Source organism: Haliotis rufescens, unplaced genomic scaffold (genome assembly GCF_023055435.1).
Source record: "Haliotis rufescens isolate VD_foot unplaced genomic scaffold, xgHalRufe1.0.p SCAF_30, whole genome shotgun sequence".
NCBI classification, from domain to species: Eukaryota; Metazoa; Mollusca; class Gastropoda; order Lepetellida; family Haliotidae; genus Haliotis; species Haliotis rufescens.
The window spans coordinates 3,655,808-3,683,317 of NW_025964002.1; the positions used below are offsets into that span (position 1 = coordinate 3,655,808).

The 27,510-nt window shown below is 41.2% G+C and overlaps 1 protein-coding gene across 2 annotated transcripts; it reads left to right on the forward strand.

The window, feature by feature from the left end:
* Positions 1 to 1,908: 1,908 nt before the first annotated feature.
* LOC124147268 (serine/threonine-protein kinase PRP4 homolog) lies at positions 1,909 to 26,978 on the forward strand. 2 transcript variants are annotated; one of them, XR_006862775.2, is made up of 14 exons: positions 1,909 to 2,002; positions 3,534 to 4,127; positions 4,484 to 4,978; positions 6,216 to 6,300; positions 8,258 to 8,507; positions 10,424 to 10,503; positions 12,337 to 12,421; positions 12,978 to 13,125; positions 14,016 to 14,153; positions 14,471 to 14,624; positions 17,404 to 17,518; positions 19,290 to 19,528; positions 20,411 to 25,349; positions 26,464 to 26,978. XR_006862775.2 is itself a non-coding variant. In XM_046517937.2 (13 exons), the coding sequence occupies exons 1-13, from the start codon at positions 1,971 to 1,973 to the stop codon at positions 20,612 to 20,614; spliced, it is 2,619 nt and encodes an 872-aa protein (XP_046373893.2). In that variant the 5' UTR covers positions 1,909 to 1,970; the 3' UTR covers positions 20,615 to 26,978. The 2 variants fall into 2 exon arrangements, 1 of the variants encoding a protein (XP_046373893.2); XM_046517937.2 differs by having other exon boundaries at positions 20,411 to 26,978.
* The last annotated feature ends 532 nt before the right edge of the window (positions 26,979 to 27,510 follow it).

Sequence of the window (27,510 nt, forward strand, 5' to 3'; positions counted from 1 at the left end):
AAATGTATATTATTAGTTATGGTGTCTTTAGTTGCCGTATACGGTGTCATATTGGGTTAGAAGAAACATACTGGGCGAAGATATATACGTCCTCGGCTGAAGGGAAGGCAAAAACAGAAACGTTTGCTAAAAACACTGAATCAATATTCTCTCAAAGCAAAAGGTTTGTATCGAAACCAAATACAACTGTATATATATGAACACATAATGTCATTTAATAAGTGGTCAGATGTAATATATGTTATATTTGGGATATAAACTACTTTTTCGTTTGAGTCCCGTCCGGGATGCGAACCCACTTTGAGTGAGGCGCCTGATCGCAAGCAATCTACCCACGTAGCCACCGAGGCTTCCAACAAAGAGAAGTCCAACAACTGGTAGTCTAGATGACGTACGCACTTTGTGTACCCCTTTGACAAGTGTAAATTGGCACGGCTCCCATGGCCGAAAGCTATAAACGCACAATGTCATTTGGAAAGTGGTCAAATGTAACAAATACTGTATTTTGGATAACACTGTGAGTAAAGTACAGATTCTCGTTCTTTTTTTGGGTTGAATCTCGTCCGCGATATATAGCCCGCATTTACGTGTCAATTAGGCCTCACTTGACAAAACCTCACGTTCTACTTTTGATAAGACCCCCTGAGATGCAATGCAAAGGTGTGACGTAACATGGAGAACAATAGGCAGAGAACCTGGTCACATGAGAAACTGAACTATCATGCCGTACACCAGCGCTGTTATGTACGCTTCCGGTACCAACTTGGGAACCGGTGTTGGTGTTAGGAGATTGAGTTCATGTTTGTGCATTGACTTGGCTCCTGTCTAGCGGTCTCTCTTTGAACGCGTGTACCCTGCCGGCCGACAGCGCAAACAAGATCCAATAGTGGAACCAGTTACACATGACCCCTGTCTTTGACTGCTTGGTTGGGATGAAGGCCCGGGATGAACACGTATACACAATTTCATTAAAATTAGATCTTAGTTCTCGCTACCGCTAAACAAAGATCTGAGGACACCCTGTTACAGGTCACGTCAAACCGACCTTTCGCGAACTTTGACCGACCAATGGAATTACTGACAAGAAGTCGACATTAGCCAATCAGAAGGCAGCTTTCTTGTGCTTTACGGCACTAATGTCAAATTTGACAAATTCTCGATTAAAATTTTTAAACCTGAACAAAAGAACATTCTGGAATGGCTTATAGATGGTCTAGATTGTATGGACTCAGTCGTTAAGCCCGTAACTATCGTTAGGAATACCCCGTGTTAAAGTTTTCGAGGCTGCAAGATTAAGAATCACATTCCGACTGTCACTTTCATAATCTGGTAAGCGACGCTCTGATTGGTCGGATGAAAGGTCGTTCTGACGTGACCCCTAATGGGATGTCCTCAGATCTTTGTTTAGCGGTAGCGAGAACTAAGATCTGATTTTAATGAGATTGACGTACACACATCTTTGTACGTTTTTGATTGAAAGTAGCTGTTTAAGGCTGAAACAAAAACACAATTCGGGTCCGAGAAACAAACGTTCGTTCGTGAGTTTTCCGCTTCTTTGAACAGTTTTTCGGTTATATATCCGAGAATCGGATTATTACGGCTTTACAACTTTGTTAAAAACACACGAGCTCGGGAAGGGTGTTGACATTCTAAGCATAATCTTGGATTCGAACCCACTATCATCGGACTATTGACACAACTAAGGGACGCATCTGCACCACCCAGCATACCACATACAACCGACTGTATGGCCTCCTGAAACCGACACCGAGGCCATACGCAAAAATATAATTTTGTTTCGGCAGTTCCCATAAACAAAATCGAAACAAATCGAGAGTAGTAATATCTATATTACAACTCGCTAACAGTAGCCGCAATAGTTCATGTAAAAGCGAGGACGCGATATTACGAGTACAGTTAGTCAGAGGGACAATAGTATATAGTCGACATCGCGCTGACGATCCTCTAAAATGGCCGATGTTGATGACCCGATTGAAATAAGGTAACGCATTACACTATGACAAGTTATCATACAGACACAATACTTCAAAAGAGTGTACATTAAACAGTTGGGATGGTATTGCGTACTGTTGCCATGCAAAACTGAGAGACGTGTTTGATATCTATCGGCAAACACAGTTGAGGAGCAAGGTCACCTAATTTCGTTATATCAAAGAAGAATATTTTTTCATAGTAAAAGTTAGCATCTTTTAATGAGGACAGTCGCGATGGTATAACATATCGTTATCACGCTGAACTATGTGAACTGTTTGATATCAACCGTTAAACAAGTATGTGAGGGGCAAGGTCACCACACTTCGTTTCATTAAAGTAGGTTATTTCATGATGTCTTTCAGGATAGCCTAATAGATTTAGAATCCAGCCTAACTATCCAGTTTTAGCAGATTACTGATATGTTTTGAACCATTTGTTAGCTCCAGGAACATTTATGCTTTTTAGACATGAGTCCTGCTATTTTCTTGTAGATCATGTAGATTGAAATTGTTGCTTTAGTTGTCAATACCATGAATTTGCCTGACGGAAAATGGCACGTGTTTTATTAATTATATGTTTACTTTGGGGGAGGGGGATAGTGGTTAAACATGATACAAGCCCCAAATTGTTTGGAATGAAACTGTTAAAACATGATAGCTAAATTTGTCCGTGTCCTTTGAATACACATTGCCTTTTTGGGGGGAATAGTACGTTAGAATATGACATACCAACCAAATATTTTATTGGTTTCATGCAAGATTGTAACAAACAAAACAGTGTCCTGGAAATCTGCTCCAATGGTATTTGAATCAAGGGAACCCATTAAATCTATTACCTTTAACTTAGCATATTTGGTTCCACTTTCACAAGGAAAATGTAATGTTTTCCAAGCCAGGTTCCATTCTCGCCAATTCTGTGCCGTCTTGATGCAGTACTGTTTTCTGCTATGACTCATGAACTTTGTCCCACAGAACAAACCCTGGCTTTGGCTGACGGGGTCATTTCATATAGGGAACTACAACTATGTAAAACACCCATCCCCACCCACACACAAACACACACATTACGTGACACACAGCATAAGAACAAGACTGACTCTGTATTGGGTTAATATTACAACATTTAATTATAGAATATCAAGATAAGTCTGTCATAAGGCTCAGACCGCCTCCGTGGTCTAGTGGTAGAGCGTCTGCCTGGAGAGCGGAAGGTCCCGGGTTTCGATGATACTTCGATCCCCAGCCACGTCATACCAAAAGACGTTAAAAGATGGTACTTGTTGTTACTCTGTCTGGCGCTTGCCATAAAGGGGCTAAAACAAGGACTGGCCGGCTCGGAGTCAGTATACTGTGTCTGAGTGGGGTATTCATGTTAAACTGCGGCATGGTATCTCAGTGAGCTAGCACTATTAATCAGCATCAGTCCGGACTAGTACGTTGCTATATAAGTGCAATAATGTTGGATGGACGTTAAACCCAATTTCACCTCATGAGGCTCAGGACTATTTTGTTCTCAAATTTCAATGTTTCTCCTTCCAGTGATGATTCAGCCAGTAGTGATGAAGGCATTGTGAAAGAAAAGAAAAAGAAGCATAAACACAAGAAACATAAGAAGAAACATTCCACCAGCGACAAACATAAACACAAACACAAGCGGAAGCGTCACAAACACGACAAAGGAGACGGAGATGAGAAGGACAAGAAGAAGCCAGGGAAGCTTGAGGAGAGTGATCTGGAAAGGCTGGAAGCAGCACGGGCAGCATTAAGAGCTGAACTAAATGGGGACAGCGGTAATGCTATTGGTCTGGTTGCTCAGGGATATGGTACCGACTCTGAGGAGGAAGGAGAAATAAAAGACTTGAGTTACACAGAGGAGCCAGGGTCGACAGGAAAACGGGCAGCGAAAGAAAGATCTTCTAGCAAAGCAGATGCAAAGGATGATATATTGGATTTGATTCGTGAAGCTAGAGAATCACAAAGGCATCATCAACGTGGGGAGCGAGGTCATGGTCGTGATCAGAAGAATGGGGTCAAGGAACGAGGGTCAAGGTCACCAAGTCTGACTGAGTTTGCTGATACGTTACTCGACTCAGTTGAGGTGGGCTCCAATAAGAGAAGGAGTTCCCCTCACAGGTGAATATTGAAGTCTTTGTTGATTGTGTTTCCAGAGTGAAAACTGGACTCAAGGTATGATTTTAGCATGTTTATATATTTCATTGTGCAAGATTGTGTTTGTTAATGAAGTCTGTTGCGACTAATGAGATCGGGTGGTCAGGCTCGCTGGCTTGGTTGATGCATGACATCGTATCCCAATTACCTGGATCGATGCTCATGATATCAATCACTGGATTGTCTGGTCCAGACACAATCATTTACAGACGCCGTCATATAGCTGGAATATTGCTGAATGCGGCGTTAAACAACAAACAAACAAACAAATGTTAATACAAGGAATGGATAGGAATACATGAAGAATAATATTATTGCAGACGAAGAGATGGTTCTCGAGATCGGGAACGGAGATCTAAACGTTCTACCTCACCCTCACGCCAGCATTCCTCCCGCGATGAGAGACGGGACCGAGAGGGTGACAGACGAAGGGATGAAGAAAAGAGGGCTGAAGACAGAAGAAGAGACGAAGAAAGGCGACGTGAGGAAGATCAGCGGAGGGAAGAAGAGCGGCGGAGGGAGGTGGAGCGAAGACGGGATAGGGAGAAGAGGGAGGAAGAACGACATCGAAGGCTGGAAGATGAGCGGCGTGACAGAAGGCAGGAACTTGACAGACGGAGAGAGGATGACAGAAGGATGAGACATAGAAACGGGTCCAGGAGCCCCTTCAGACGGCGAGACGACCGTCGGGATCGCAGCAGGTCTCGGGACAGGAGACGCCGCCGCGGAGATTATTATTCGAAACCAACTGACAAGTTTAAGGACAGTCTCTCAGAAGGCATGACAGTGCAGCATGAATCGTCTGATGGTGAAGAGTAAGTTTGCTTGGTGTTTGTGTTCGTGTTCATAATTATGAATGACCCAGTTGGGGATCCGGGTTAGAATAGGTCCTTAACTACTTATGATGGTCATAAGAGGTGACCAAATGGATTGGGTGGTCAGACTCAGTGTTTCTTATCATTACGCAGGTGATACACATCTGAGGCTTCCAAGTTGTCACAATTTACTGTGCAGAGTTGTTTCCCTTGAACCTATGATTGTTGGTTTGTTGTCCAAGGTTTTCCCTGATTAAGTTTCTAGGATTGTCTGCATCATATCCCTGCTCTTGGGATTCACCAACTTCTAAGACCTACATCACTTTGGGCTTTCCTCCAGCATCAAACTGACACGCCATGAAACATAGAACTGATATACTTTTAAAGGGGTATTCAGCCGAACTCACTAGCTTTGCTATTGACATGGTAGACAAGAGCAGGGTTTTGAGTTTAAAACTAATTTGTATGTAGATAGCAGGGCTTGCTCATTATAAAAGTCACTGGCTCTTCTCCAAACTAACTGGCTAACAACTAGATGGTGGAGGCCGCAAAGTGGATGAACTTGAGGTCACGTAGACACCTAGAAGGGCTCTGAAAATATTAGTACTCCTCACCCCTGAAACATTTTTTCCTGCACTCTGAGATTAAATCTCAGCTTCCATTGCCTCATTTCATGGCTGTTAATGAGCAAATAAAGAAGTTGTTGAACACAACGTTACAAAATAGCGGGTGGTTGTCATTCTACCGAGATGATCCAAATTAAAAATAAAACATACATGGAGAAGGGGTGAAATTTTGACTAGCCAGACGGGCAATCTTCTTTACGTTTCAGCATGCCCTTGTATTTTTAACTGGCCATGGCCCAATGGGCCAGCAGTTAACTTCAATCAACCCCTGTAACAGACCCTAGTGTGAGATGTACTGGAAGTCGCCTTCATCGCTTCTATGGGGGCCCACTCTTGTTGTCTGGTGATCTATAGCATTTCTGTAGACTTCTATTTTGTGTTGTTTAACATGTTGAAAAGTCTGTCCTTAAATTCTTTTCAAACTAGTTCTAAATAAAAATCTGAGATGTTAATAGTTACTACTGTTCTCAGGACAGGGTTTCAGAAAATAAAAATGCAGTACTTTGTCTTGGCACAATATGGCTGACGCGACTTAACGTTTTGATTCACTCACTCACTTAATGCAAGATGTCGGAACCTGTTTTCCTATGCTGCTTTCCTATGTTGTGTAGACTGGACGTGGATATCCCCCAGGACGAGTCTGACGAGGATGCAGAGATAGCCATGAGGAGGAAGATGAGGAGAGCTCTCGTTATGGTAGGTGTCCACAGACACTTTGTCCCTGTTCTGGGAGGAGATGGTGTAAAATGTGATTGATGGCTAATGGCCTTTGCTACAAACCAAGGTGGCCTTGTCTTGGCTATCACATCATGGACATAGGCATTGTTTAAAACATTAAGCATGACAGTCAAGTGATCCTTGTCATGACCTGAATGTTAACAAGATTTAGTAGGGCCATGGGTGGCCCAGTTACGTAAGGCACTGCAAATCGCTGTGCAGAGTTGCGTCCATTGGGCATGCCACAAACCTATGATTGGGTTCTAATCCTGGGTCGCCCCGAATATGTTTCTAGGTTTGTCAGCACCATACCTGTGCTTGCGGGTTTCACCAAAGTGGTAAATGTTGTGAGACCTGCATCACATCAGACTTACAGTCACATTAAGCTGACGCACCATGATATAACTGGAATACTGATGAAAGTAGCGTTAAACTCACTCACTCACTCACTCACTCACTCACTCACTCACTCCAGATTTTTGGGTCCTGCATTCCTATGCTGTAGAAGCAAATCTCATGGACCAAGGACCCCTTAATTTTGAACACTTCCCATGTTATCATATTTGACCAGATCTAGAAAAGAGATCACACTCCTCTGTTAGTATGCTTGGTGATGGGTGGTTACAATGTGTTACCATGGTTATCTGGCTGTTGGTGTATCTTCATACCCTGACATGAGAATTGCTTATGCTATCGACAATGGTTCCACATCTTCCCGAGGCAAGAGAGTTAACTGACTTTAAAAGTCCAGTTTCCACCCTTGCCGAACTTGGCTGGAATTACTGGGCTCGATTGTAGCGCCACCAGTGGTTATTATGAGTTATGTCCCTTCTGAGCCTCTCCTGTGGACCAATCCGATTCCATCACTTGTATTTGTTTCAAACAAAATGGCGGCCCCCAGGCAAGACGATCTGATCGATAATCAAGATCTATATTGTGATAAAACGGGTCTTACATCACGAAGAGCATCAAATCACGAGAGCACCTTGATTAAAAATATGAAAAGGTTTTGAAAATATCTGTTGACAACGAGTTAGCAGTGCACATGTTTTGCAAATCCTGCAATCGACCGAAATCTGCCTGACAGTTTACGAACCGGATTTCGATTTCGTTGCGAGATTTTGATTTGACTATGTATAGACTTGTTGGTCCAGCCAAAATGTAACTCCATAATACCAGCCTAGTTCGGCAAGGGTGGAAACTGGACTTATAGTCAGTTAACTCTCTTTCCTCGGGAAGATGCTGTTCCAGGCCCCCATTGCAGAAAGTGATTTCAGCGCCTATGTTAAAGTATGTGAGTTACAATCACCTTAGTGCTAAGATAACTATGTGCAACGGGGCCCAGACCTGATTCAGTTTTGTCTGCTGTAAAATAGGTGTACAATGGATGCCTGTTACATGCACTAATTTACAAGTATCTCATCAAGTCCCATCAAATCAGTGGTGTTGCCATTCTGCCAGTGCTTATTTGAGCCATCTTGATTAACCATCTGTCAGCTTGAGATCATGCTATGAGGAACCACAGTTCGTTGTGCAGAGTTGTATCCCTTGGCCGTTTCAGGATCAGATGGTTGTGGATTCAATCCCAGATTCACACTGATTATCATAATAATGTCATTGGTTTGTCAGCACTGCATGTATGCTTGTGTGTTTCACTAGAATTGCTCAGTATTACTTGTTTTTTTTACATCAAAGACCAGTATCACTTTGCATCATGGGGTAGTCTAGTGGTTGAAGCGTTCGCTTGTCATGCCAAAGACACAGGTTCGATGCCCCACATGGGTACAATGTGTAGAAGCCCATTGCCGGTGATCGCTGCTGTGATATTGCTGGAATAGTGCTGAAAGCGGCATAAAACCATACTCACTGACTTTGCATCATTCGCTCACCAGGAAAAAGCATGGGCATTTAATCTTTTATGTTTCTACAACTGTAGCGTTTGGGAGCAGAGTCGGACATCCCTGGGCTAGATGTTGCAGGTGACGAGTCTACTCCACCACCAGAAGACAAGGCTGAGGGGCAACGTGGGCACGGAAGCGACTCCTCCTCCTCGTCTGGCTTGGACAGCGATGACGATGATGAGATGGCCGACCAGGTACTGAGAGACTTGGAGGAAGAGTCGCAGGACTTCGAGAAGTCGATGGATGAGAAGAGGAGTGCGCTACGAGACAGCATTACTAGTGAAAGTGAGTATGTCACGGAACTGTGCTCCAGAGACAGGGGATCATTATATAAGGAAAATGTGATAATAGGTAATGTGGTAAAGGTTCCCAGTTTTATTATGATCAGCTGAGTGTAACTAAAGAAGACAATATCAAGGATGAAGGCCACTGACAGCTATCACTGAATAATATCCCGTGAGCAACTATACATGCTGATTAGGGGCGGTCAGGTAGCCTAGTGGTTCAAGCGTTAGCTCGTCACGCCGAAGACCCAGGTTCGATTCCCGACATGGGTACAATGTGTGAAGCCCATTTCTGGTGTCCCCCTCCGTGATATTGCTGGAATATTGCTAAAAGCGGCTTAAAACCTCACTCACTCACTCACATGCAGATTAGCTGAGCTACTGTATAACAACTATTACAAAAGATAGCTAAATCAACACTCTGACAAGACAATCGACACGACGCATAGACAGCCAATTCAGCTGGCAGTGACCAGTAAACACCTGAGAGGTAATTAACTCAACACTTTAATCAATGAATACCATCGGCTTGGTTTTAGATAGGGAGAAATGAGCACTGAGGACCTATTCCTAAAATATGTCTCTTGGACAATTATGATAAGACGACCATGCCTAAAATAAAAGCTTAATCTTAAAGACTATAGTCACTTGGACTGAACAAGGAAATTCTAGACTTCCCCAAAATACAGGTACTTGACCTACAGAGTTACTTGACTGAGAATTATAAGAAGGTACTTGACCTAATCTAGACAATTGCACACTGTATAAACATTTAGCGTAACCGAATCCTCACACCGCTCCATGGAGCCACTGAAATGTTCACTGACACAGAAACTAACATTTTTAGTTCACAAGTCCTTATAATGATAACATATAGCAAAACCCTTAAAAATGGCAAATTTCTACTCGTCCTTATGATATCTTAACTATTAGGCAGTTTTGCAAGGACTACAGGACTAGTGCCGATTTCTAACGCTGGGTGTGGTTATACGGAATCCATTGCAATCATTGGGGAGCAAGAAAAAGGGCGGAGCAAATGTCAGTCTAGTGAATTAATAGTGAAAAAACGTGAGTCAGAAGCATTTTATGGGGTCGGTCGGTTAATCGGAACCACTAGATTATTTTTGTAAGGCTTAAGTTGGTTGAAGTGCAATTTCCAACAGGGTACAAAATCCCCCAGAACAAGTACACATGCAATATTACATGATTCGACATTATTCGTGGCAGAAACAATTATTGTTGCCAGTAATGTATATTTTTAAGGAGCCAAGTGGCGAACAGTAGATAAATTTAGGTTGCCAATCATAGATCAATCTCATTAAAATCAGATCTTAGTTTTCGCTACCGCTAAACAAAGATCTGAGGACATGCCATTACGGGTCACGTCAGAACGACCTCTCGCGAACTTTGACCGATCTATGAAATGACAGACAAGAAATCGACATTAGCCAATCAGAAGGCAGCTTACTCGAGCTTTACGACACTAGTTTCAAACTGGCGAATACGCTTCAAAACATATATTGACGTATTCTCGGTTAAAACATTTAAAACTGATAAAAAGAACATTCTGTTATGGCTTATAGATGGCCAAGATTGTATGGATAAAATCATAAAGCCCGTAACTGTCGTTCGGATTACTCTCTGTTAAATATTTCGAGGTTGCATGATCAGAAAACACATTCCAACTGTCACTTTCATGATCTGATAAGCGACACTCTGATTGGTTGGATGAAAGGTCGTTCTGACGTGACCCCTAATGGGATGTCCTCAGATCTTTGTTTAGCGATGGTGAGAACTAAGATTTGATTTTAATGAGATTGATCATAGATTGAAGTCACATTGACGACCGAAATGGTCGCTACATAGAGGGCTGCTCAGCTCTTGTGGAACAAATTAAATTCATTCTTATATTTCTAGATGGTGACAAGAAGAAGAAATCCAATGGCACAGCGGACATGTTTGCTGAAGACAATGACATGTTCAGTGAAACCTACTCTGTAAGTGTTAACGCAGGCTCTAGTTGTCAGGCAGCTTGACTGGAAGGAAATGTATTTATTCTAGACAAAACTAGCAAACCTTTAAGGGGTGCAGAGAAGACTATAACTACCATATAGAAGTTGGCCGCCTCTGTGCCCGTGTCATACAATAGACGTTAAAAGATGGTACTTGTTGTTACCCTGCCTGGTGTTCAGCAGTAAGGGGATAAAACAAGGACTGGTTGGTTCGGAGTCAGTATACCTCTCTGGGAGGACCTGTGGACACATCCATAGATGGTCGCGTCAGGTGAACTTTCTAATTGGCCAATCATCGTCAAGGCTTCTAAATTCTTGGCATAAATGAGTGAAGCATTCAGATCAATTATCTTATTTGTGTGCCCCCGGTGTGTCATGGAGACGGATGGAGTAATCAGCTTGTCTGTCCATCTGAAATCAGTTTTTTTTGTCTGGATCATATCTCTAAAACTAATAGGTATACCTTCATGAAACATTGCACACACAATGACAGAGCTGTCAACTGGTGTATTTTGCTATTTAGGGATTTTTAGAAAAAACATTTTCGTTTCTATAGCAACAATTTGATTTTAACTCTGTTTATAGTGGTGTATTCGTCCGGACCGTATCTCTAAAACTAATAGGTATTCTGTCATGAAAGTGTGCACACACAAAGACCAAGTTGTCAATTGGTGCATGATTCTAAATAGGAATTTTAAAAGTTTTTATTTTGTTTATAAAAGTTTGATTTTGACTCTGTTCATAGTGGTCTGTTTGTCCGGACCATATCTCAGAACCTAATAGGTATTCTTTCATGAAACTTTTCACACACAAACACCAGGCTGTCAACTGGTACCTTTTGATATTTAAGGATTTTTAGAATTCATATTTTTTCCATTTCCATGGCAAGAAATTTGACATTGACTCTGTTCATAGTGGTGTGTTTGTCCGGGCAGTGTCTCTTAGACTAGATGCCATGGCACCTACATCAAATTGGAATAACATCGAAGGCATATTTGTGTTCTGTCTGGGCTTTCCTTTGTTACAACTGAAATTTTAAAACGAGGGTGGTATGAAAATGAAGCTGAATGTGTTTAGAAAGTTGGTATATGATTGTTTCAACAACCTACGCATAATTAATATAGATTGGGCTGTCAAATTTAGCTCAGGGTTCACGTAACCTCCTATGGAGGTGTCCTTAGATCTTCATGTAGAAAGGCATTGTACCAGAGTGGAGTTTAGTGACATTAATTCTGAAAAAATACCACTTTAGTGTTTCATTTATCTCAGTTATCAATACACATTGAGAAAACCCGGGATAGAATAGGTCTTCAGCAATGCATGCTTGCCGTAACAGGTGACTATGCTTGTCGTGAGAGGCAACTAACGGGATCGGGTGGTCAGGCTAACTGACTTGGTTGATGCATGTCATCGATCCCGATTGCATGGACCAATGCTCATGATGTCAATCACTGGATTATCTGGTCCAGACTTGATTATTTACAGACCGCCGCCATATAGTTGGAATATTGCTGAGTGTGGCATTAAACAACAAATAAACAAACTATCTATGCTATCAATACTATCGATAATACTGTCGGTACTGTCAATACTATCAATACTATCAATACTGTCAATATTATCAATACTGTTGATACCAATGCTATCAATGCTATCGATAATACTGTCGGTACTGTCAATACTGTCAATACTTTCAATACTTTCATTACGTCAATACTATCAATGCTATCAATAAGAATATTGCTAAAAGCATCATAAAACCATCCCCGATATCATTTTCACTTACATGTATATGAAGTGTCTATTGTGTAATTTCAGAGTCCCGGGTTTGTGCGTCCTGTAGGCGGTGTCCATGACAACCCCAACTTGATGGACAACTGGGACGATGCAGAGGGCTACTATCGTGAGTTGACGCTCCTTATAATATATAATGCTGGACTGGATTGTTGCTGAGCTATACAGAACAATAATTTATTTTTCCCTGATGTCATTTGATGCCAGTAACTGTAAATTCCCAGGTCATGCTAGAATCCTATGTCTGTAGGTTCGAAACCCGGTGCGTCCTGATAATGTTTCTAGGTTTGTCAGCAACATACCCGTGCTCGTGGGTTTCACCAGTGTGGTAAATGTATAAGACCTGCATTACTACAGGCTTTCCTCCCACATTAAGCTGACATGCCGTGATACAACTGGAAAACTGTTAAAATCAGCGTTGAACCCTCCTTAAGCAATGTGAGAGTATTTGTGTTGATTCAAGCATGGGGGCGATGGGGTAGCCTAGTGGTTAAAACATTGGCTCGTCATGCTAAAGAGCCGGGTTTGATTCCCCACATGGGTACAATGTGTGAAGCCCATTTGTAGTGTCCCCTGCCGTGATATTGCTGGAATATTCTTGAAAGTGATGTAAAACCATACTCACTCACTCACTGATTCCAGCGTGTTTGTCTGTGTGCTTGTAGGTGTTCGTATCAGCGAGACCCTGGACAAGCGGTACAATGTGTACGGCTACACTGGCCAGGGGGTGTTCAGTAATGTGGTGAGGGGCCGTGATGCTGCCCGCGGGACCCAGGATGTTGCCATCAAGATCATCCGAAACAATGAGATGATGTGAGTACACCCCAAGTCAGGATACACTCCACTTTAACCATGGGTATTGCCCTGATTTCGTATTGCAACAACGAGTCAATTTGTAACATTCTGATAGGCCACTGCCATTTTCATAACCCGCCAGACTCCAGACTCTGGTTTATTCTTCATGTCTCAACCGGGGCGGTCGGGTAGCCTAGTGGTTACGGCGTTCGCTCGTCACGCCGAGGACCCGGGCTCGATTCCCGACATGAGTACAATGTGTGAACCCATTTCTGGTCCCCCGCTGTGATATTGCTGGAATATTGCTACAAGCAGCGTAAAACCAAATTAACTCACTCACTCATGTCTCAACCAGTGTTCGAAATAATGGCCTGCCCGCTTGCCTGTGGCTGGTAGCATTCCTGTCGGGTTGCATGAAATTATAAGACTACTTACGTATACAGTTTTATTATAACTCCTTGTATATACTCAAGTAATTGTTTGCATTTTTTTAACTGAATCAAGATGCAATTTGTCTCGTGTTTTTCACGATTTTTCAATCTTCATAATGTATGAATGCAGGCAGGTAAGTTTGAAGATTGGCAGGCAACACTGAAGGTCACCTGCCCGACTGTCTTGTTGGGTTTTAAAACTGTTTCAAACACTGGTTTCAACGTGTATGAGTAACTGCTTCCCTCTGGTGATGTAACGATTCGGGGACATCTAGTGTACAACTTTAATGTATTTACTGTCCAGAATTCTGAAATTGCCGGGTCCAAGTTCTATTTTTCCGGTCGTAACCTTGTAATTGCCAGTAACTGGAATCCTTGTACATCGGACTGTTAAATTGATTGAATATTTGATTGTTGGTGAGAGATCGTCAACTGGCCGTTATGTCCAATAGAAACTTATGTTGCTTCACGTTTCAGGCACAAGACCGGCTTGAAAGAGCTTGAGTTTCTGAGGAAACTGAACGATGCCGACCCCGATGACAAATTCCACTGTCTCCGACTGTATCGACACTTCTTCCACAAGAACCATCTTTGTCTTGTGTTTGAATCTCTCAGGTCAGCTGGACTTAAAATATAACGCCACATAAAGTTCAGAGATAGAAACTTAACCGTTTTAGCCCCTAGTCCTTAGAATAACATATAGGAAAACCCTTACAAAGGGCAAATTTCAAGCAGTCCTCAGGACACCTTAACTATTTGGCAAGGACTACAGGACTAGTCCCAACCAGGGAAAGTAAATTACCACTCAGGACTTTGTTCAAAGCTTGCATGTATAGTATGGAAATGGGGGGACATGGGTGATCCAGTCATCTAATTCGCTGTACAGAGTTTCATCCCAGTAGAAGCTGACGGCTGTGAGGTTTGTGTTTCAGCATGAACCTGCGTGAGGTTCTCAAGAAGTATGGCAAGGACATCGGCCTGCACATCAAGGCGGTGCGCTCCTACAGCCAACAACTCTTCCTGGCTCTCAAGTTGCTCAAGAGATGCAGCATTCTGCATGCTGATATTAAGCCCGACAACATCTTGGTAGGTATATTTCTCTCTCTGATAACATATTCCTTCCAGCACTACATGCGTGAAGATCTGGGTAAAAATTGGTCTTCAGCAACCCATGCTGTAAGAGGGGACTAACTGGCCGGATGGTCAGGCTTGCTGACTTGGTTGAAACATGTCATTGTGTCCCAATTGCGTAGATTGATGCTCATGATGTCAATCGGTGAATCACATGGATGAAGTGATGTTTGGTAGTGGATGTGTTTACTACTTTTGCACAAGATCAGTGTATGATTTATGATGTCAACTTCTTGTGGGATTGCCAGAGCACGATAAGTGTCCTATACCTCACATATGAGGTGATAAACGGAGACTAGGTCCTGTGGATTGAACTTCACTTGGTGAAGTGCAGCTCAACTCTCAGTCACCTCATTAGGGATGCCAGTTGTGTCTCATATGTCCAAGGGAGCTTTCAAAGTAATATGAGTGCACTCAGATCCATTGACTAGTAATAAGTATGGAGCATTTACTTGGTGTATGGAATGGAACATTATTAATGCTTGTATTTTAAACTTATCCTATCTCACACCATGCATTTCTCCTTCTTTCTATCTTGGTGTGGAAATGCCATAGAACAAAGTTTCTAGCATTAAAAAAACACTACAACCGAACACAGCCCAACATTACCATGGTCACTGCCTAAACAAAGGGTCATGCATTGTAATAGTGACCATACACAAGCTGACCACATGACTTGACTTCATATGTCATTCTCTTTCTTATCGCCATTGTTTGGAAATGTGTTTGAACCTAAAGAATACATCATTTATTTATTTTAAACTTCCTCTTACAACTACATGTCAATATTGGACAAGGAAAAAAGCCAGCTTGCATAGATTGTTTCTACCCTCCTGGGCCTCTGCCATCAATACCCCTACTTATCTGACAAACCCCTCCATGGTCTAATGGATAATTTTTGCGCAGAGAGCGGAAGCTCATGTGTTCGATCCCAGACCGTGTCATACTAAAAGACGTTAGTAGATGCTACCTTGCCTGGCGTACACCTCTCTATACTATACCGACCTGGGCAACATGTTCGTTCCCTCGGAGAGATGAAACTCAAACAGCCCTTGCCTCTTCGCATATGGCAACAGCTGTTAGGTCTGATAACGTCGGCACAAGCACTCACAGAAGAGGCCAACTCCAACTCTGTCCAAGACGACAACTGTCAGATTCTGATCCGCCTACCATTGTCATTACACCAGCATCCCCAGTGGTTGCTACAAAAGTCAAATGTTTGTGACAGTCTCTTTGTAGCCGTTCACACCTCAACTGTGGGCTGGGGAGCTCATCTCAGTGCGGCAGGGTGTTGGTCCCTAGGACACAGGAAGTTCCACATCAACAACTTGGAATTCAAGGCAGTCATCCTCGCAGTATCCCATTTGCTACGCAACTCATGATCCAATCAGACAACCGTAGTAGGGTACATCAACAAGATGGGCTCCACCAAGTCGGCGTCCATCCTGGCGACGGCTCTGGTGTTCTTCCGGCTGGTCAGATCTCCGTGCGTACAAGTTCGGGCGAGACACATCCCAGAGATTCACGACATCAGAGCAGACTCCCTGTCCCACCAGACCAAGCATCACCGACGGAATGGCGCTTCCACCCCTTGCTTTTTCAGTGGATTTGCTGCCTTTATGCCAGCCAAAACGTCAACCTTTTCACAACCAGCTTCAACACGTTCAACTCTTCCATCCCAGACCCAAAGTCTTGGTTGGTTTGGTTGGTTGGTTTGTTGTTTAACGCCTCACTCAGCAATGTTCCAGCTATGTGATGGCGGTCTGTAAATAATCGAGTCTGGACCAGACAATCCAGTGATTGATATCATGAGCATCGATCCACGCAATTGGGATCGATTACATGCATCAACCAAGTCAGCGAGCCTGACCACCCGATCCTGTTAGTTGCCTTTTACGACAAGCATGGTCACCTTTTACGGCAAGCGTGGGTTGCTGAAGACCTATTCTACCCCGGAATCTTCACGGGTCCCCAAAGTGGTAGGCATTGAGATTCTACGACGAGATGTCTAGAACACAACACTCTAGACATCTCGTCGTAGAATCTCAATGCCTACGCCATTCCCCCAACCTGCCTTCGACTTCAGGTTCTTCAAAAGGCAGCAACAGGAAAAAAAAAAGAGAATGATATATCAGGTCAAGTAATGTGGTCAGCTTCTGTATGGTCACAGTGCAAGGGATTACAATATGTGACTCTTTGTTTAGGTAGTGACCATGGTGATGTTGGGATGTGTTCAGGTGTAGTGTTTTTTTTAAGCTGTAAACTTTGTTCTCGAGCGTTTCGGCACCAAGATCGAGGAAGGAGAAATGCATAGTGTGAGATGGGATAAGTATATAAATATACAAATATGTTCAGCGTTAGAAATTGGCACTAGTCCTGTAGTCCTTGCCAAACTGCCCAATGGGAAAGGTACCATAAGGACTAGTAGAAATTTGCCCTTTTTAAAGGTTTTGTTGTATGTTATCATTATCAGGACTAGTTAACGAAAACTGTGAGTTTCTGACACTGATGTTCAGCATGCTAGCAGTTACCAAGCCTAGTTAGGCAACTGACATGGAATCTTGCCCCACCACCACCACAACCACCACCACAACCACTACCACAACCACCACAGCATGCACAGCAGACTGGTTGTAAACTAAAGGGGAATAACTCTGCTGGGAATACTTTTCTGTAGATTTTTCCTTGTTTTCTTTCAAGTTATTTCATGTATTTGTTTCGACTATTCTTTCAGGTAAATGAATCCAAACTAGTGCTGAAATTGTGTGACTTCGGCTCAGCTTCTCACGTGTCCGAGAATGACATCACGCCATACCTCGTCAGTCGGTTCTACAGAGCTCCAGAGATCAGTAAGTGATAGACATATGTCAGGTTTTGTCTTCGCAGTAATCCTGTATGTCTATGCATAAGTAATTGCAATCTTTGGCAGTCCTGGAAACTGAAGTGGATCTTTGGGTTCTTGGGGTTTGCTGCAATCAACTTTAAATCGAGGGACCCCTCAGTCTTAGATTGTCTCGTCAGTGTTGTTACCTTGACAGAGATGCATCATATAATTCATATGATTTTGAACACTGTTCAGAATAATCCTATGCTAACAATAATGATGATAATGATGTAAATACCCGTCGTGTCCCTTGAAATACCACCTTGTGGAACATATCATTGCAAGTGTTTGTCATCTTCCCGAGGCAAGTGAGTTAACTGACTATAAAAGTCCAGTTTCCACCCTTGCCGAACTAGGCTGGTATTATGGAGTTAGATTTTGACTGGACTAACGAGTCTATACATAGTCCAATCAAAATCGCGCACCGAAATCGAAATCTGGTTCGTAAAGTGTGATGCAGATTTCGGTCGACTGCAGGATTTGCAAAACATGTGCACCGCTCGTTGTCAACAGAAATTTTCTAAATCCTTTCATGCTTTTAATCAAGGTACTCGAGTGATTTGATGCACTTCGCAATGTAAGACTCGTTTTATCACAATATAGATCTTGATTATCAATCAGATCGTCTTGACTTGGCGCCACCGTTTTATTTGAAGCAAATGCAAGTGATACGAGAGGTTGAATCTGATTGGTCAATAGGAGAGGCATAGAAAGGACATAACTCGTAATAGCCTTGAGGCTTTCTTCCCACATCAAGATGACACGCCTTGATACAACTAAAATGATTTTCTAAACAGCCTTAAGCCCAACCCAGTCCAAACAACAAAGTAAGCACAATTTATGGATTACAACTTCTTTAATACTGTAAAGGCTACGTTTCGGTATAGATCCTTACACCGTTGTCAAGATCCTTATACCGTTGTCAAGATCCTTATACCACTTGACTGTTTGTTATCCATAAATTGTGGCTCTTGTCATCCATCAACTTCTGTGTAATTCCTATCAAACAATTCAGTCCAAACAAGTTTGATTGAGTTGTTCCAACCTGTCTGATGCATCATATTTGGTGATGCGTATATTCATCTGTTGGTCTACAGTTGCCCGAATTACAAAATACTAACCCATGAACATCACATGTGTTTTCCCCCACAAGATCTTGGATGCAAAGTTTCTTTCCTCACCCATATACTGTTTTGTCACTGCCCCTAGTGTACAGTAGATACACCCTGTGCACTCAAAAGAACCCACCAGATGGCGGAAATACGAATACATTCATACACCCGAAGCACAAGTCTCAAAACTCGTGGTGTCATCCTGCGCAAGTGACTTAGCTCAAAGGTTCCTTTGGTCGCCCAGCAGGGAATAAGTACCCGATATGTGAGGTGGATGTAATAACCCTCTACGACCTGCAGGCGGCTTGGGTTGTATACTCCCCAGGGAGTTGAGAATGATAACCGGAAGACAAACAGGTCCACTGGTCAGGGGAACAAATAAAACCACATTAAAGCAGATACTTGTACCTGGATACCTGTGTTATATAAATGTATGATGATGATGATGATGATGATGATGATGATGATGATGATGTAGCTGCATCCATACCCGGTGGCATGTGTGGCCCAGTGGTCTAAGGCACTGCAGAGTTTATATAGCCAAGTATATGTAGCCAAGAACGTACAATGTCTCCATATTTGTCAGGAAGAGTAAGACGTGGGTTTACTATTATTCATTTACAGTCATCGGCATGGGTTACGACCACGCCATCGACATGTGGTCAGTAGGCTGCACCATCTACGAGCTGTACACAGGCAAGATCTTATTCCCGGGCAACTCCAACAATGAGATGCTCAAGTTTGTCATGGACGTGAAAGGTAAAATGCCCAATAAGATGATTCGCAAGGGCATGTTTAAGGAACAGCACTTCGACGGCAACTACAACTTCCTGTACCACGAGGTGGATAAAGTCACACAGAGGGTAAGTTACCTGCTCCAAGATAAAGATTGGATAGACATTCTCAGTTGAACATATCTCAAGCACCATGCCCCCGGCAGCAAATTTTGCTTTACAGAGTTGCAACCCTTAAGCATGCCAGGATCCTACGAAGGTGGTTTCGAATACCAGATTTTCTCTGGTTATGATTCTGGGTTTGCTTGGAAAGCATGTGGGATCTGTATCCCTTCAGACTTTCATTCCACATTTAGCTGGCATGCTGTGACGTCATTGAAAGCAACATTACAACCCAAACTGCAGTCCCGCTATGTTCCGAGATTCTGCGGTCATGGAATATTTTGCAGAAATGTCCACTCTGTGCAGAAATGTACCTATTTTGCAGAAAATCACTTTTTGTGCAGACCTTGTCCAGAATTTTGCATTTGCCGCAGAATTCAGAATACACTGCAGAATTTTAACATGTGAGTCAGAAGCTGGTTTTAATCATGTAAAAATTGCATAGGTTTACTTATAAAGTGTCAGTTTTTGAATTGTGCATTGTTTTTATTAAATCATTCCAATAATTGTTTGAGGTGTTTGTGTCAAATGAAAAAAAAAACTCTTTACAAACAGACTATTATTCATTTTGTTTTTTGAGAAATGGTTAAATGAAATTAATATCCTGATTTCATTTTGACTGGAAAATAACATTTGTATTATTGCTTACCGAAAGTGTATGTCTGTATGTTTACACTAGTGATCTCCAGATTCAGTTCCATAAGCCATTCTAGCCATGGATATGTTTTTCATAAAAGTGTCTGCCACCAGTCAAACAGGTGCAAAACTACGAATAAACGGAATACAACAGGGACTGAAACTGCTCCCTCAGAATGAACTGCAGCCAATGAGTGTGTTTTGTGCTTGCAGGAGAAGGTCACCGTGCTGAGCAATATCAACCCTAACAAGGACCTATTGGCGGAGATGGTTGGATACCAGAGGCTACCGGACGACCAGCTGCGCAAAGTTGCTCAACTCAAAGACTTGTTGGAACGGACAATAATGCTTGATCCCTCCAAGAGGTTATCAATAAACCAAGCGCTCACCCATCACTTCATTCAGGAAAAGCTGTAGATTTCCTGTGACAACGCAAACCAAAAACATAGACTGATTTTTTACAGGAACTTTATCATTGAACCAGCTTTTGTTTTTGTATGTACATATATTGTAGGATTGTATTGGCTTTGATTTTGTTGCTAAAAGTTGGTTAATTTTATAACACTTTGAGTTAAGTAATGTTTAACTATTGGGATTTAAATGACGTTGTCAAGAAATATCCTGAGTTCTGTAACTTGCAAGAACGTCTGATGTTGACATGCTACATGATGGTACAAAGTTTTGACAAGTGAATCAGATCGACCCCAATGGGCCTCTCAATCTGGTAGATTACGTTTTTCTTTTTATGGGGTAAATGATTTTGAAAAGGCAACAATTAATGTATGTTTTTGCCCAGATGTTGGAACGTGCAGTATTGGTATATATACATTTTGTTTGTCCATATGAACATAGAGCTCTGTTTGAATATGGTGTTCTTATTTAATCCGCCTTTGTTTCAGATGTTTGCAGTGGATGGTTAGGGTTGTGTTATGCCACCATCCCTGTCTGATAAGTGAACAGCCAGATAAGTGGATTTCCTTTATCCAGTCAATCTGTACGGTAGAAATAGGATCTGAAGCTTCTCTACGTTTACATGTTATTGTCATATGCACTGGTTTGTAACAGGGCTGTATTTTCCTCCCTTGTGTTTTTATAGTTTTGACATATTTTTAAAGAACACCATTTTGACATACAATCATAGAGCAGCTCTTGGCAGGGTATGTTGAAACACGTCCAAGTTAGAATATAGAATAATTCTGAAAGGGAAACTTTTGTTGAACAGGTTGAAAGCTGTAATTAAAATTCAGTCCAGCTGTTTGTAATGTCGAGCAAATATTTCTGTTTTCTCAAAGTTATCTTAATCATACAACACATAAGACTGAGAAAGCTATTTGGGGATTTTGGGACATCTGCGTATCAATTACCAATTTGAAACCACATGGAATTACAGCGAATAAGTTAGAATGGGTTTTGATTATTTATTTAATGATCAAGCAGATATTGGAATATGTAACTACATTAAAAGTAGTTTGTGCTTGGTGACCTCATTTCCGTATTTATTGGATGTTGACACCAAGTTTATCAGATTAGGTCGATAACACTTTCCATAATGATGATAGGCAGTAAGCATCTGTGGACAATGTTTTAATACTCACCTACAAAAGAAACACGAATACCATACATGTTGGTTAATATATGATGAATTACTCATATTCAAGAGATATTAGATTTGTTCAACGTACAAATGAATATACTGTTATGTTGTGTGAACCGATGCTCATGAAAGCATCATGTGACGTCATAGATCCATAACTTGAGATGCACTATTTCTCTCGTGCAGGATTAGCGTGTAAATTTTGGAAATCACTTGTGGCACATCGTGATAAGAATAAAGACACTCTGTGGTAACAGAGTTGTTAGTTTGGTCATCAAGTGGTACACACTGGAAACATCTATTCATAACGTACAAACTTCTCTATATGTTTCTATGGTTCGTGTTTCTTTTGGTGGTGAGTATAGAAAGGTAGAACATACTTTTGGTGGAAACATGACTTATCGCATATCATGCATTATTGGACCACTTATTTCAATGGTTCGTAGGTTATCCTTTCAGAGATGACTTCTGGTAGGATTTCAGTTTTTGAGTTTTACAGTATTTTATTTGTTTTTGACTGCAGAAGCAGTAAGAGCAGCCATACATAGGAGACGGTTTGTGGGAACTGTTGTTCAGCCGGTTCCTTTTTAAAGCATGAATGTCTGACACAGAGGTTCACACTGATATATCATGTATTTTTTGTTATATTTGCAAGGAAAATGGGTCCATATTTTGCTGATTATGAAGTTAAATTTTTTTTTTTTTATAAAATGAACCCCCAATATAAACAATTGATCAGCCCTAAAATGAAACGGCCCGGACTAATTCATACTTGCTTTATTGATTTTACTTGCCTTAACCGATATTCCATGATCAGAATTCCAATCTCACTTTCAGAAAAAAATATCTGTCATTTGAATCATTACGTAAGATGAGCAACCAGTTTTTCAAAGCCTTGAAAATACAATTTTTTAAAATAAAAATAAACTATTAAGAAGCTGAGGTTTGAAAAGAGCATGCACTATTTTAACTTTTGTACTTTTTGAAACATTTGCAGGATTATCCGTGAAAGGAGGGGGGAAATAGTTTGGCTTTTGTACATATTTTCCATGGACATTGTGATACATCATCAATAGAAACACAAATGTATCCTTAAAAGATTGTGTATTCCCTTCTGTGACACACATGTAACTATGGATACCATAGTGATGTTCTGCATGTAATCATGGTTACCATGGTGACTGTATGAATGTTTGTTTCTTTATACAGGACCTACCATCTCTGGATGATTTGTCAATTAAAGACTTAAGCTGCTTTCATAAAGTGGTAATAATTTTGTTTTTATGTTTTTTCTTGCCTTGTGACACTTCCTCTGATATTCATGTTGACTTTAGGAGGAAATGGTACCTTTGTTTAACACTAAGATGCTCTGCATCCAAACAGTTCAATAAGTGGTGCAAGGCAAGTCATTCTTGTTGCTGTCTGTGACAAAATGACAAATCTCACATTTGCAGAGACATCGTTAAATATGTGTTCTGACTTTGTAAATGTGAATGAATATAAGTTTTTGAAAGGTTTGAATTTGTAATGTATAATAAATACAGTGGAATCATGGGATTTACCTTCATTCCTATTTTGTAGTCCATATATCATTAGGCCTTATGTTATTGTCAGTTGGTTTACAAGGCCTGTCAATAAGAAAAACCGGACATTGGAAGGAAAATAAAATGACTTCTGACAAACAAATTTTAGGCCAACTGTTTTACAAGTAGGTGAAATGAAAAAACCCACCAGATTTCATCACCTCATTTTGTAAGAAATGGTGAATATGTATAAAAATCTTTATTCTAACAAAAAAAACACTATTGTCTTTTGGTATCGTTTTGTAACTGTAGTTTTAATGGTGTGACCTGTTAGTCTGGGTCTTTTTTACTAATAGCAATGCTTATCTGGAAGTTTGAATTAAAAAAAACATATTCGACCACATGTACATTGAAGTTTCGGCCAAAATAATTGTAAACCAACTAGTAAATGATGAAAGGCCTAACAGACTTACCTGGAAGTTCTTAGAACTAAATTCTAATTGTTTTGATTTCCTTTCGTTACCACTGCATTGGCGGAGATTGACCCCTGACAGGATGAGTGTCAAGGTCATCAGTCAACCAATCACAGAACTCGATACAGTTGGGGAGCTGAGGAAGTCTTCAGTTTTGAGTAATGATAAGTAGTGCCCGATATTTACTACCGTGAGTGACGTTTGAGATGCCTGTTGTCACAATAGGTGATAAATGTACCACTGTGTGTATTGCATAGAATGAAGCGTTCACTGCCCTAGTTATGGGGTTAAACTGTACTTATCAAGTGTCAATAATTCTTGTAATATATTTAAAACATATTTAATTAATTTGACAAATATTCAAAAATAGTTTTCAAAGTGACTTTTTTATATTCACACATCTAATAATCAGCTGGTAACCAAAAACTGAAAACTGTATTTTGTGTTCAAAAGAATGTTGATCTTTACTATCAAATCTGACTTGCCAAATGTTAAACATTTGAGGAAATTGTAAAATATTGTGAACGCTCTTGTAACCTTGTTCATCTTCACACAGGGGCGGTCGGGTAGCATAGTGGTTAAAGCGTTCGCTCGTCACGCCGAAGACCCGGGTTCGATTCCCGACATGGGTACAATGTGTGAAGCCCATTTCTGGTGTCCCCCGCCGTGATATTGCTGGAATATTGCTAAAAGCGGCGTAAAACCATACTCACTCACTCATCTTCACACATTTATTTGTCTGCACCACAGGGCGGTACTCACATGTATTTATTGGACAAGTAACAAAACACTAGATGAGTCCTTGGTTTCTGAAAGATATCCCGACTCAATTCTGACACCTACTGAGGTTTGCTACAGTATTCAAGATAGATGTAGCATTTACTAGTTGCTCTTGACTACTCCATGGGAAGATCAGCTATATTATTCGGGATAGATGCAGCATTTACTAGTTATTCTTGACTAGTCCATGGATAGATGTAGCATTTACTAGTTATTCTTGACTAGTCCATGGATAGGTGCAGCATTTACTAGTTATTCTTGACTAGTCCATGGATAGATGCAGCATTTACTAGTTATTCTTGACTAGTCCATGGATAGGTGCAGCATTTACTAGTTATTCTTGACTAGTCCATGGATAGATGCAGCATTTACTAGTTATTCTTGACTAGTCCATGGATAGATGCAGCATTTACTAGTAATTCTTGACTAGTCTATGGTAAAGCTTGCTACCATATTTCTGATATAGCCATTACCTGTTAATGTTGACTAGTCTATGGGAGGATCAGCTACAGGGATTTGAACCAAATAGTGTCTTGCTAAGTGACCAATCTGGCCCAATGTGAAGACACAGTACAGTCAATGAGGAACGTTTGTAAAAGGCAGACTTTGGATCGACTACTTATGACAAAGGTTTTGACAAGCTCTTAAGTCCTTATTGCAGATTATACTACAGCCCGGGGACCTGCTTTTCACTCATTGTATTCCACCGAAAATGTACTAAACAAATTATTTTCATTTCTAGGTACAGTCTTGGAGGAGGCAGCGGTGGAGCTCTTTATAAGGTTAACACAAAAAGAAATGAGATTAAGTACTGGTAACGATAGGGAGCATGAAATGCATGAATATGCAGTGCCCAGCATCAGTAGGGTTCCAAGATGTTTCCTTTCTGTATACATTGGAGATATTCAACTTTTATGTGTTTCTATTTTTGTAAATGTAGTTCAAATTTGCTATTGGTTCAATTTATATGTTTTGTTTGTCGTCCGAGGGACAGGAATTGTTTAAGAATGTTCATCCCTCAGTGTGTGGAGGACACTCCAGGTTGATATGAATAGTTGGTTGTGGTGCACCGAGGGTATAGGTTCTACAGCCTTCTCTTGTAGACAAGATGAAACAGCAGTCCCCCAAAATACACCTTTACGATTATTAATATAGATTTTGGCATAGGTAAGGTGAAATGGGGTTTAATGTCACATTCAGGTTTTTTGCTCTTTTGCAAGGGGTGCGCTTATACTAGTTCAGACTTATGCCAGTTTTATAGTGCTAGCCCACAGAGAACCTGCCTCAGTTTAACATGTATATCCAAATCAGACACTCTGTACAAACGAGCCGAACATTCCTTGTTTTATTCCCTTAATGCTGCGCACCAGGCAGAGTAACAACAAGTATCAACTTTTAACATCTTTTGGTTTGACACAGCCAGGGATCAAACAACCAATCTTTCTGTACCGGGCAGATGCTCTATCCACGAGACCATGGCTAAGATTGACATATTGTATTTTGTGCTCTTGAGAGTGAGACTATTCACATCCTTGTCCAGATTGTCCCTACCTATAATATTCCTAAAACAATAAATAGGGAATATGTTTGTGAAAATTAAAATAATTTACACTGGATAAATCTTCAAGAATTCTAGAATTGATAAGATATGTTTCTTTAATCAGGGCATACCCAGTTATATGAAATGTTAGGAAGGTTTTTGTTTTTATTCTTATTTGAAACCCACAATGTTCGCAGCCCTGGTGCATCACTATGGTAATACGATCACATCCGAAAATATTGTTTACCTCAAAACAGTGAAAATACCTTAGTTGTATGTTGTCAATGGATGGTCAATCCACTTTCAATCAGTTCTTTAACCAACTTAATCAGGTCATCTCTGTTTTAATTTCACAGGTAGGCCACTTTTCTTTCTTCATTACATACAATGATTCTTCAATCAAGTTCCATCACTGTTGGCCATGTTGGGCATCATGTGATCCTATAATCAGCCAATGAGCATATGGGTGTCTGTCATGTGACCAGGAAGTGTCAGGTGTCATGTGATTTCAACATCAACAAGTAAGGATGAGATGCTTCTTCATTGTGTCAGCTTCCACCAGCCTGGTGGGAGGAGTCAGCTGTCATGTGACCAGCCAGCCAACCAATGAGTCCAAAGAAGACAATGAAACTGTTCAAGTTGTATATCATTTGAGGTTCTGGTTACTATATTACGTTAGCTGCCGTTTGTAACATTTTGTACATTGAATTGTTTATGGCCTGCCAATAATTAGGTCATATCAACACCATATCAGTTTGTTTGTAGCCAGGCTACCTTTCTGTAAGTTTCAAAATGAATGTTGATATTAATTTCAATGACTTGTATTTTTGCTGTGTAGAAAAATGTATGAAATAAATTTGCTGGTATGGTAGCTTTTGTTTTTGTCTTGTTCTTCTGGTTTGTCCAGGTAGTCAGTTGGTCAAGCTGAAGACCAGGGTTCATTACCAAAGTGTTAATCGCATTCTTGGTGTCCCTCGGTGAATCGCATTCTTGGTGTCCCTCGCTGAATCGCATTCTTGGTGTCCCACGCTGATGTTGTTTAGGCAGGTCGAACTCTCTCACCTATTTTGTAGCTCAAGGAAACCTCTGCATTAATTCTTGGGAAAATCCCAGGTTATAGTTGGTCCCCAGCAGCCAGTGCTTGTGGAGTGAGGGGACCTGATGGATTGGGTGGTCAAGGTCAGGGAGGTAGTGGATTGCGTGTCAACTTTTTGTTTGTTTTGTTTGCCGCACTCAGAAGTATTCCAGCTATATTACAGTGGTCTGTAAATATTTGAGTCAGTAGCAGACAATTCAGAGATTGACTTCTTGAGCATTGATGACGTGTGTCAAACAGATCGGCAATCCTGACCACCTTGTCCTGTTAGTCACCTCTTACAACAAGCATAGTCGCCTTTTACGGC